The sequence below is a fragment of the Urocampus carinirostris genome, chromosome 1, assembly GCF_059441175.1.
Source record: "Urocampus carinirostris isolate Australia breed hairy pipefish chromosome 1, RoL_Ucar_1.0, whole genome shotgun sequence".
In the NCBI taxonomy this organism is placed as follows: Eukaryota; Metazoa; Chordata; class Actinopteri; order Syngnathiformes; family Syngnathidae; genus Urocampus; species Urocampus carinirostris.
In genome coordinates, this window is record NC_142349.1 from 50,354,899 (window position 1) to 50,366,989 (window position 12,091).

At 39.2% G+C, this 12,091-nt stretch overlaps 1 protein-coding gene across 2 annotated transcripts; it reads left to right on the forward strand.

Annotated features, from left to right (window-relative positions):
* Nucleotides 1–236: 236 nt before the first annotated feature.
* Nucleotides 237–9,704, forward strand: tspan34b (tetraspanin 34b). 2 transcript variants are annotated; one of them, XM_088343926.1, is made up of 9 exons: nt 237–563; nt 1,580–1,645; nt 3,580–3,795; nt 4,657–4,731; nt 4,806–4,913; nt 4,982–5,122; nt 5,203–5,295; nt 8,422–8,492; nt 9,272–9,704. In XM_088343926.1, exons 2-8 carry the CDS (start codon nt 1,589–1,591, stop codon nt 8,452–8,454), a joined length of 723 nt encoding a protein of 240 aa, XP_088200052.1. In that variant the 5' UTR covers nt 237–563; nt 1,580–1,588; the 3' UTR covers nt 8,455–8,492; nt 9,272–9,704. The 2 variants fall into 2 exon arrangements, with proteins under 2 accessions (XP_088200052.1, XP_088200043.1); XM_088343917.1 differs by lacking the exon at nt 8,422–8,492 and having other exon boundaries at nt 242–563.
* The last annotated feature ends 2,387 nt before the right edge of the window (nt 9,705–12,091 follow it).

Below are 12,091 nucleotides of genomic sequence, written 5' to 3' on the forward strand. Positions count from 1 at the left end.
TTTTTCAAACGGCATTAAAAAAAAGTCTTGACATTCTTAAATTAACCTTGCATTGAGCTGTAGGAACCCTGTTTTGTCACCCCATCTGGTGATTGCACCGTGATTGAAAATCACTGCACTATTCGAGCATGGAAGAACTACAGAAGAAGCTAAGCAGTCGAGTTGAAGCTCCTTGCAGGTAAAGTCGTCCCAAAGTGATAGTGTTACATTGCTTTTGATTTATGAGCTCTATAGAAATCTTTGTCTTCAGAACGACTCTTGACGACTCAAGTTTCCACCCAGGTGATCCTCCTCCCCCAGGGACTAACACTCACTAGTTCAGCTCCATGGTGATGAGTTACTCAGCGGCTTTGGTCACGCCTACCTCTCGCTCCCTTTTGAGCACGGTGCTGCTCACAAATGAACTGCCTGCTTTAAAATAGTCCGTGACAAACATCTTTAGTGCTAACCGAGCAAGAAGAAAATTTGGCCTCCTTTTACGCATTTATTCAGCGGAATCGAAGAGGAAACTGTGTTAAAGTCACTCAAGTTCAAATCACTCCTTTGGATTGTATTTATCAGAGGTAAGCAATACTTAAATTATGTCCATTTTTGTCACTTGGCCATTAGATCATTCACCTTTTAAACCATCCTTTAAACTCATTTGTTTAAAGCCAACATCCTTTTTGGAGGCTGATTTGTTAAAGAGGGATGGGTGTGTCTTAATAGAACTTTTGAATAAGTTCTATAGAACTGTTTTGGGTTTTGCATTTGAACATTTGATTTGGAGCACAGCTTTAATTTGCATAGGATTGCTCTTGCCTTTCTATATGAGGATGAAAAGTGTGATTGGCTGTTTCGACAATTGTATGTGCATGCAGGCCAGGAAACCTTTTGAGCCTCAAATGTATGAAAAACCTTGTGTACCTATGAGCCAGGTTTTTTCTGCTTTTGATAATTTATTGTAATCATCTGTGTTGGTCGATTTCACCAAGGTGACAGAAAACAGTAGTAATCATGGTGAGATCAGGCATTAAGACCATTGTTTTTTCCATTTGATCAAGAATAATATACAGTAAGGGTGTTATCACAAGCATGTCCACAAAAATTAAAAAGATATGACCATGCAAGACTGACTGAAGGCAGGGTCTAATGAAATGATGATAAATTAAAAAAATATCTTACTTATGTCTATTCAGAGCTGGTTAACTGACACAAAATTAAAGCAATTAACAAACATCAATCCATTCACTAAATTTGTATTTTTAACTAGTATTTAATTTTTTTTTAAAAGTCAGCAGGCGTTTTTTCAACCAAATAAAGCCGAGAGACAAATACAAGTAAGATGATATGTGTTTGTTCAATGTTATGTTGATGAATTGTGTAAGTATGTTTGCGTAGCAAAGGTTATTATGTTCAGGTTGTTCAAAGCATGGTGGAGAAAAAGAGAGCAGGTGTATTTTGTATCTATAGCCACACCCCTGTTCAGTTCTCCGACTTAAATATAAATATATAAAAAAGCCTACAGCCTTCCAAAATGTGACATAAGTGACTTGTAATTCGTAAAACATAACACTATATTTTTCATTCATTCTTCCAGGTTAGCAAGATGGGGTGCTTTGGATTCCTCAAGTTTATGATGGTTGTTTTCAATGGGATTATCTTTGTAAGTTCATGCTTTTTATTTGTAAGAGGGAAATTGAACGTATTGTATTTTCTGCACTCCATGGCGCACCGGGTTATAAAGTGCAAGCCGAAAAATAGTCTTTTGTAATATATATTTTCATCTATAAGGGGCACTAGTAAAATAAAGCACCTGAAATTGAGACTAAAGTAAGAGTTATCGCGTTTGTTTGTGTATAACCATTGGGCTCATATACACTTACTGACTGTATGTCATAGCGCAATGGTTAATCAGTTGATAAGTTTGGCTGGTTAAAATTGTTTGCAATAGGAATTCCACTCATATCACAACAGTGAGGGTGCCGACACTTTAACACAAGACCTTCAGTGATACAAATAACATATGAAAAGATTTTAAGCCTTATCACTTGACCGCCAGAATCACTGATTTGCTTAATTAATTCTGATAGGTTAAACATTTGGTTTCTTCACCTCTGCTTCGAAAACCTCTTGGTTTCAATATGTATATGAATGTGAAAGACCTTTTATAGTATTTTGTTGAAAAACACAATGTTATTAACACACAGGTGAAGAAGTGGAGAGACTGTTTAATTTATCAGAATGCAGTATGCAAATCTGTGTTTCTGGCGCTGTGAGTAATTTAGAGTGATAATGAGATAAGCTCTAATGCCTTTTTGTACGTCATTCGTACCACTGGTGGTCTATTGGTAAAGAGTTGGCTCCCTCCACCGCCATGACGTAGGTTCTAAGGTTGCAATTTGGGTCGGCGAGATTGATCAATCATTGCTCAAAAACAGAAGCATACTGTACAACCTCGTGCTGTAATGCTCACATGTGAACATTGAATGCATTTCCAACCTTGTCCACCATATTCTGCAGTATACAAGGCGCAATTTCTAATTTCTGACCAATTTGGGGTTTTTGGGTGCGACTTACAGCCTAGATTATCTTTTTCAAATCTGATGCATCATCAATCATTCTGTTATTTATAAAAGTCCATGCGAAAAACACAGATTTATTTACTTTGAATTACTCCAATATACTGTATCTCAGCCAATCGAGATCTCTCAGTTTTTTGTTTTTATACATCAGCTGCGTAACAAGCCATTAATGGCCAAATTGGGAATACTGTACATCTAAGTGTCTATATCAGGGGTTGGCAACTAAAAATGTTGAAAGAGCCATATTGGACCAGACAACAAAACAATGTTTGGGGATTCATACATTTAAAAGCTTTATATAAGCCTTATACGAAAGACAACACATACTGTATATCTATATTCATTAGAAAGCGTTAAGAATGTTTTTGACATATTTGTCCTCCTACAGAAACCATATTATTTCCCATTATTAAACATTTTTAAATAGTGCTAGTGAGTGCTAAAGAGTTGCATGCGGGCCCAGTCTAGGTAGAGGAAGTCTCTCATCTCTCTAGCCGTATAGCCTTTCCTCATTAGGGTCGCGGGGGGACATCCCCGATCCCAGACATCTCCGGGCAGTGGGCAGGGGACACCCTCAACTGGTTGCCAGCCAATCGCAGGGCACACAGGGACAGACAACTCATTCGCTCATTCACACCTAGGGACAATTTGGACTGGCCAATTCACCTGAAATACATGTTTTTGGAATGTGGGACGAAACCGGAGTGCCCGGAGGAAACCCACGCAAGCACGGGGGAGAACATACAAACTCCGCACAGAAAGTCTGGAGCTGGATTTGAACCCACGCAGGAGGTTCCCATGACATGAACTGTGCCGCACAAGCGCTAACCACTGCGCCGCCGTGCTGCCCTGGTGGAGGAAGTAGAAAGATAAAACAATATTATCTAGAACAAACCATCAGTACAAAAATATGTTATCTTTTACCTTCAACAGTAGTCATTTTGATAGTATTTTGGGATGCCCATTATTAGCTCTTTATCACAATCGAAATATTTTTCACTTAATTGACTCCAAGTTGGCGGGTGCAGCCATTTTCGGTGTTGGCATCTGGGTGAAGGTGGACAGCGGCTCTATTCTGGGCTTCCTGGGCATGATTGAAGACGCCCCCTCGGAGCTCGAGCAGGTTCTCAACATAGGATATCTTCTGATTGCCGTCGGAGCCCTGCTCATCATTATTGGCTTTCTGGGCTGCTGCGGGGCCATCCGAGAGAGCAAGTGCATGCTGCTGCTTGTAAGTGCTCACATTTATTTTTCCTAATGCATTTTCTGGTTGTGTGTCCGGAGGAAAATTTGTTTGTCGACAAAAGGTGAAATGATATTTACATTTCTTTTTTGGTGCTTTGAGCAGAATAAGGTAACTAAGTGGAAACTTGCATGGACAGTAATGGTGGGCAGATCGATTGAAATATCGATATTATCTACAATGAACTTATACTTGGATCGGATCGATACTATTGTCAAATAATCTATACCATCTTTCAATTATAACACACTATAAAAATAATTTTTGTTGGTCATAAGACATACATTATTACTTTCAAAGTCCATCCAATTATGGTACACTTTTATCTACATAAGTGGTTTTATTTTCAAAATATTACGCATTGAAAATCACAGTATTGTTCAATTTATAAAGCGCACCTGATTATAAGGCGCACCTTCGTGATTTTTTTCTTTTTTTTTTTTAAATGAATCAAATTATATTATTCATTCATAAATAGTTACCATATGTAGAAGCATTTCATTTTAATTATGCTTTTTTGGTTAAGGTCCGGAAAATAGGAAATTTTAGTTGTCTGGTTGACACTGTTATGGGGTATTTGTATTTTGTTCGATAAGGCTTTTTTTTTTGGTTTGGCTCGATTTCCTTTTGTTCTGAAACTGTTGTTAAGAGATTTTGTTGCAAAAAACTCAAACTATTTTGGTTTCATGGCTCTTCGATTCAAAAAAGGTTCTCCACACCTGCTATAATAGGTCACCGAATTGATGACAATATTTCAAATGCTCTTATTGAGTTACTATACGTCTTGTACTTCTATTCAAATTATTTACGAATAGTTTTATTCTTGTTCCATTTCAATCTTGTTCCTAGTTCTTCATCATAATCCTGCTGGTCTTCCTAGCGGAGGTCGCAGGCGCAATAGTGATTTTGGTCTTCAGGCCTTTGGTAAGGTGACACTAAATGCATTTCCACACCAAAGCTTGCTTTTAGTTTACTTTTGTGACGCAATATTTGTACAGGCTGAAGACATATTCCGAAGGTTTGGCACAGCAGCAGTCAAGAGCATCAAGAAGGACTACGGTAAAAATCCTGACATCACAGGACTGTGGGACACCACAATGGGCACAGTGGGTAACTCGTCTTGCCATTTGTTTGACTGAAGCTTTCTGTAACATCTCGATTTTTGTTCCTTCAGTTAAAATGTTGTGGAATCTACAACTCCTCGAACTTTGTCGACTCTCCTTATTATGTGGAGAACAACAACCAGTACCCGCCTCCATGTTGCCCTAATGCAAACAACAAACCCTGTAATCAAACAACAATTGACAGTTTTACGGTATGAGCGCAAATATCAATAAAAACCAGTTAACATTCGTACTACAATGCAGTCGTACATGTACCTTTTACTTTTCTCAGGCAATCCCTGGTTGCTTTGAAAAGTTCACACAACTGATTGATGACAACACAGTGGTTATCATTGCTGTGGCGTTAGGAATAGCAGCACTGGAGGTATGAACTCTAAGCAATACATTTAGATGCGTCTGAATTATCATTTCACATTTTACTTCTAAACACTACTTATGACTAAATTACACCACGTGTAAACTTGCTGTCCGTCTCAATTATCCATATAAAAAAAAAACATTTATTTACTGAAGTATAGGACATTATTTATTATTTATTTTTACGACCGTAAGGCACACATTAAAGTATTAACATTTCTTCAAAATGAGTTGTGCGCCCCATTGTGAAGTGTCCCCTGTGTGTGTGTGTGTTGTGGATTGTGAGGCAGAGGACACTATGAAATCTTGAGGTGGAAATTGAGTGATGGATGTGTATAATGATGAAAATATTAGTATTAGTCAGGCTCGTTTGCAAACAGAACAGCTCAATGAGCCGACTTTTTGAAGTGAACGACGGGAGCCAGCTCCCCATCATGAGTCGGCTCCCTGTGAGAAGCTTCGTTTTCTCTTTCGCTCTTTCCTTTTTTTATCCTGAAGGTATACTTTATTTGTCGATATGCGCAGCCATCTTTTTTGCGTCTAGTGTGGGTGCTGAGAAGAGGGCATAGGGGCCTGCAGTTCAATATGGAGGACAAAAAGATAATACGTAAAACAGAGAAATGAGTCAGAGCAAGAAAAGGATACAAATTCGGATACTGCATATCGAACAATGTAAGGTTTGGAATAAAAAATTTGCAAAGTATAGCCTGAATCTAAAAAGAATATGTTTTTCATTAATTTGGCAGGAGGCAGAGGGGATAGAAATGGGTAGGGCAGGGAGAGAGTTCAGAGTTCACTGCCTGATGGAAGAAGCTGTCCTTGAGTCTGCTGGATCTGGCTCTGAGAATCTTCAGACTGAAGCAGATCGAAGAGGCTGTCAGATAGGTGGTTGAGATCACTTGCAAATCTGTTACCTGACTAAAGTTGCTAAGTATAAATAAGTTGAAGTAGTTAAATCAGATTGAAAAAATAATGTCTAATATAATAGTGAGATAATAGTGAATTATCCAGGGTTCGTATGAGTGCTTGAAATCCTTGTAAATGCTTGAATATTGGTTGAAATGCTTGTTAATTCTTAAAATAGTTTCTCAACATGTCTTAAGTCTTAAAAATGACGCCGACACTTCTCTGGTGGCTTTGCTTTGCCTTTGCGTTTTTTATTCCCTCGTGATTAATTGCAGCTGACATTAGTTTGTATGGCGTTGTCATGTGAAGCGTCATCACTCCCTACTGATCATGCCCTAAAGGGCAGGTGCATGCTACGCCTAAAAAGAGCACTATGAAATGCCTATTAGTGCATGTATTATATATCATATTACATACTATCCACTTTTCTATTTCAGATGATAATTTGTCACCATCACGTGAGCGTTATTTAAATACAAAAATGTTTTGACCTTCCTTTAGCACATTGGTTCTCAAATGGTGTGGCACGCACCGAGGCTCAGGCAAGGGGTGCCCGGGCGCGTTTGGCATCGGAGATTTTTTTTTTTAAGTGCAATTGCACTTCCACTACACTAGGGGAGCAGCGGCGCTCTCTTGGCTGAGTGTTTTGTTCACATTTAGCCTCCGTATAGCAAATAGCACAGAATAGGAGCGTTGAGTATAAGGTATTTACACAAAGTAGAATTAAGTGACCCCATGAAAACATATTTAACAAAGACAAGGGGGACAGTCAAAGAGAGACGGACAAACAAAAGTTTTAACCCAAACCAGAAATCCAAGACGAGGAAGTTTGACAAACGTGTAGGCTTCACGGAGGGAGACGAGCTTGCTATGTTAAAAATGTTAGCAGCAGACAGCACAAAGCCAAATCAATTAGGCTATCACTTCAAGACAAAACACACCTCTTGAGTTATTACAGCGAAACATGCTGGAAGGCAGAGAGTTGACATGGACAGATGTGACGTGTTCCCACCAATATCAAGCACTCAATGTTTTGTCCCCACCACTATTATGTGATCACTTAAATAAAAGATGGATCGATTAAAACAATGCAGAAAGCATTGAATCATGCTCTCTCCTGAAGCGCTGATGCATAGGACAATTGTACTAGTGGTGCCTTTCCTCCATTTCAGGTAATACTTATGTTTTGTTATAATTTGATCCTCGCCAGGCCCAAAATCTACATCCTTGGTGCTGATTGTGACTCCTATGTCAGAAACGGAGAGTTGCTTGGTCCTGCTTCAAAAAGCTGTATTGCAAAACGTGCGGATTCATTCATATCATTTTTGATAAAATAATAAGCACCAATTATTCCATATATTTTTGTTTTGTAGGTTTTTTATATTGTGCTCTTGAGTTAACATTGGTGATCTGTTTGAATGGTGGTGCGGGTTAGTCTTGGGGGGGGGATCGCAGGAGGATTTCTTCTTCCAAGAGGTGGCACGAAAGAAAATAATTGAGAAACGCACCTCTTTAGCATGTTGAGTAGTCCATATTTGTTGGTGATAAAAAGCATCTTTCTCTACCTTTTGGTGCTTTGGTCAGTCTAGAGCGTTTTGTAGACATGATGGCTTTTGGAGAAATCTAAAACTGAATGATGCGTACGTAATGTAAGTTCATCAAGTAGTGATAGGCTGTGAGGGCCTGCAAGGCCTTCTCTGGTGGCCTAAAAAATCTGAATTATGTGATGTAATTAGATTTTGTCCATAAATATTTGTTAAATAATTCCAAATTGTCTGTCAGTTTCCTTTCATTGCTTTCCCCCTGGTTGTGCTGCTTCCAGATGTGTGCTTTCATATTTAGACATGTACCTTATCACATTTCAGCAATTGATTCAGACTAGTGATGGCATGGCTCACTTAAAAAAAGAGTCAGTTTTGGGGCTCCCAAACAGCAGCTCAGTTTTTGGTGGGTTAGGGTGCAAATATTTGAATGACATCCATCTTTGTACCTCAGTGAAGCAAGCTTCCGAAATTGCCATTACCAAACTGGCAGATTGCCTACAACGGCAGATACAGTTGAGTATCATCTGCATACCAATGAGCAATGTAAGCTAATATTATATTTGCGGGTAATATCACCAATCCGAAGCATATGAAAATTGAAAAGGGGCACGGCAGACGTACATCTCTGTATAAAACTTTCTCTATCCCTGTCCTAATCTGGCTCCGTCTTATGCTTTTACCAGGACCGTCCACTTTCTTTCAAATGCCACGTTTAAGACACGCAGCTGCACTAACATTAAACCTTCATATTAAGGTAGGGTCCACAAACTAACTTCGACCCGTGGGCCAAAAGGTTGAGACCCTTGATTTTAAAAAATGACCCTTTTTGTGTCGATAAACAATGAACCAACTTTGCTGTGCTATTTTTTTCATAACCCAGGAGTTTGTGTCAATACATGAACGACATTGGGTTGCCTTCACCCAACAGTTTTAAGATAATCAATGCGTATATTTCTTTCATATTAAAGAAATACACGCATACATTTCGATTCCTACAAAAACTAAACACAAAAAATGACAATACACTTGTGAAAAAATATGTTATATGTAGTTAAAACTCGGGGAAGATCTCATCTTTTAGTATAAACATAAATGGGGTGGTCAAATCATAATTGGTAACAGGTCGAGGCAAATATTCTTAAATCCAGGCATGTCAAACTTATGGCCCGTAACACATTCAATGCCAAAAATCAAAATCATTTTCCTCCCCATTGTTTGTGAATAAACGTGTTGTGTTTAGAAAATTTCTCTTGTCATCTGTGATCATTATGTGTAAGATAGGTTACTATTCTAAACTAATTGATAAAGCATTGAAATGAAAAACAAAGATACATTTTTAAGGTGGACATTCTTTTACTTATCCGGCCTACCTCAGAACAGAAAGTCAGGATCCGGCCCCAGAGCTTTACCTATCTTATATGTAGAACACACAACTTGAGCTTGTATCACTTATTTAAGCTCTCATCTAATAACTGTTAATGTCCGCCATTCTTTTTTTTTTGTTCTTAACAAGAGTATGTATATTCTCCGCAGTTATGTGCCATGACCGTTTCCATGATCCTTTACTGCAAGATCAACTCAAGTTCAGCCTGACAGCAAAGATTCCGGAGGGATCATTTGAATAAACTGCACTTGCTAGTAAGCATGTTAAAAAAGGACTGCTTATCTTTGTACTGACATTTCTAAACGTCTTTATGCGAAAGTAAGATCATTTAACAAAAAAATACTTTAAAGATAGTAAAGGTCGGATTGTGACAGTAAATATATGAAGAATAAAACATAATGAAAATTATACAGTGATTATTGAATGTGTCAAATAGATGTTTGCCCCCTTTGCACACAGTTGGTATTGATGCAATAATAAAACATTTTGTGTGTGTTTTAGTGTACAATACAAACATGAAATTATTGTGTTGTATTCAAACCTTCAAGAATCAATTTTGGAAAAATTAAACATATTTCTGAACACTGTTGCATTTTTGTGCTGCTTTTGTTGCCCTTATCCTGCTTTAGACTGGTTACTACTTATGTAATTGAACAGAAGCAACAGTAAAGTGCATAACCGTGGGAACTATCGATGAAGCAAGTTGACAAGTTGCACAATGAAGTTATGGGAAACACTCGTGAAAGCTGGACTAGAACAGAGCTTTGTGAACAATAGTGTGGTTTCATGCAAAGCAAGAGCACAACACAGATTCATTATTTGCTTGGAGAGCGTTCATATTTACGATGCACGGTTCTTCATTACAAATCCAAGCACAACCTTGTAAATATTTTTGCCTATCTGTCCTGACATTCTTGTTAGCTTGTTTATTTTTAAATTATTTATTATGTGTTTATCATAGAGTGCCAGGTCGAATCTTGTGTTCAATGACTATAAAGACAATTATTTTTGTAATATTTTGGAGATGACTGTTGGAGACAAAGTGCCCAGACAGAAGCTGTGGAACTGCAATAAACAAGTTAGGAAGGAAGGCAAATATTTTGGCATCGTACATGATATGAAGCTAGAAAACGATGGTGATGTGAGCAGAATGCTTGACAGCCTGCTTTGGGAAACATCTAGACTTTATATGAAATATATTGCCTTGCTAAACAATAACATAAATGTGAAAATTAAAAATGATTTAATATTTTATATCAGTGTAAAGATGGAATAATGAAATTATAACTTGGGATCAAAGAATACTGATATCAGGTATTGGTATCGCTGCCAATAGCAACCTTTTTTAAAGTATGGGTAGTTGCGACGTTGGGAGATCCAAGTGTTGACTGCCGTTGAGTGGTGGTTTTGAAATCTGTAACTAGAAATTAGAGGAATGTTTATATACCATAAATGCAAAATCAAGGAAAATAGGGCGGCACAGTAGTTGACTGGTCAGCACGTCTGCCTCACAGTTCAAAGGGCCTGCGTCCAAATTCCCTGTGAGCAATTTCTTCCTGTGCTGGAGTGAGTTTACTCTCGGTACTTCGGTTTCCTCCCATGTACCAACAATATGCATGGCAGTTCGATTCGCGAGTCAAAATTGCCCCTAGGAATGAGTGTGTGAGTAAATGATTCCGTCTTTGTGTGCCCTGTGATTGGCTAGTGACCAGTCTAAAGAGTATCCTTCTCACTCCTCTAAATCGGATGGGGAGAGCTCCAGCACCCCCGAGACCCTAGCGAGGATAATTGGCTGGAAACCAAATGAATGAAAAATAACAATCATTGAAAACCATATGGGGCAGCACGGCAGAGCAGTGGTTAGCCATGTGCACCACTGTTCTGAAGTCTCGAGATTGAACCTTCCTGTGTGGAGTTTGCATGTTCTTCCCATGCTTGTGTGGGTTTTCTCCGGTTTCCTCTGCCATTCCAAAAACATGCATGTCAGGTTAACTGGCCGGTCCAAATTGTCTCTAGATCTGAATGAGCGAGTGAATTCTCTGTCTGTAAGTGCCCTGCGACTGGCTGGCAACCGGTTCAGGGTGTCCCCTTCCCAATGCCTGAAAATAGCTGGGATGGGCTTCAGCACCCCCGTGACCCTACTGAGGATAAGCGGATCAGATAATGGATGGATGAAAACAATATATTGGGATCATAGGAGGATGAGCTTTTTACTCCTCTTGCGTGTTTAAATCAACATTTGGGCCACGCGATTAGACGGGTAAAAAATCGCTGGAGTAAAGCAGTCCTGTTGAATATTCTTTTTTACAATGAAACAAATAGCAGATATTACGACCTTATGGAACAGAGCTGTGCGTCGAAAAAATGGCTGACAAGGTTTTTTATAGAAAATGGTCATTGTTTGAAAAGAACAAAACCTTGAGGGAGTGGAAAATTCTCCAAACCCCATCTTCACCCCAGTCCTGTTTAGACTAGATATTGCTGAATTTTGTAGGTGGTCTAGCAAGAATCAAGGCCTCCCCCTCACTGGTAAACAGAACCCCACAAAGCGAGAGAACAATTTTATGTTCAATGGCATTTTAGGAGTCACAATCCAGCTACCGGACTTCCTGTGCGGAGTTTGTATGTTCTCCCCGTGCTTGCGTGGGTTTCCTCCGGGCACTCCGGTTTCCTCCCACATTCCAAAGACATGCATTTCAGGTGGATTGGCCGGTCCAAATTGTCCGTAGGTGTGAATGAGCGAGCGAGTTGTCTGTCCCTGTGTGCCCTGCGATTGGCTGGCAACCAGTTCAGGGTGTCCCCTGCCCACTGCCCGATGATTGCTGGGATGGGCTCCAGCACCCCCGCGACCCTACTGAGGATAAGCGGTGCAGCTAATGAGATGAGATGAGATGAATTTACTAAGACAAAATCACCAGCTGTTCGTGTAAAGGTGCACACATCACGATTTTAAGGAACACAATTTCTTT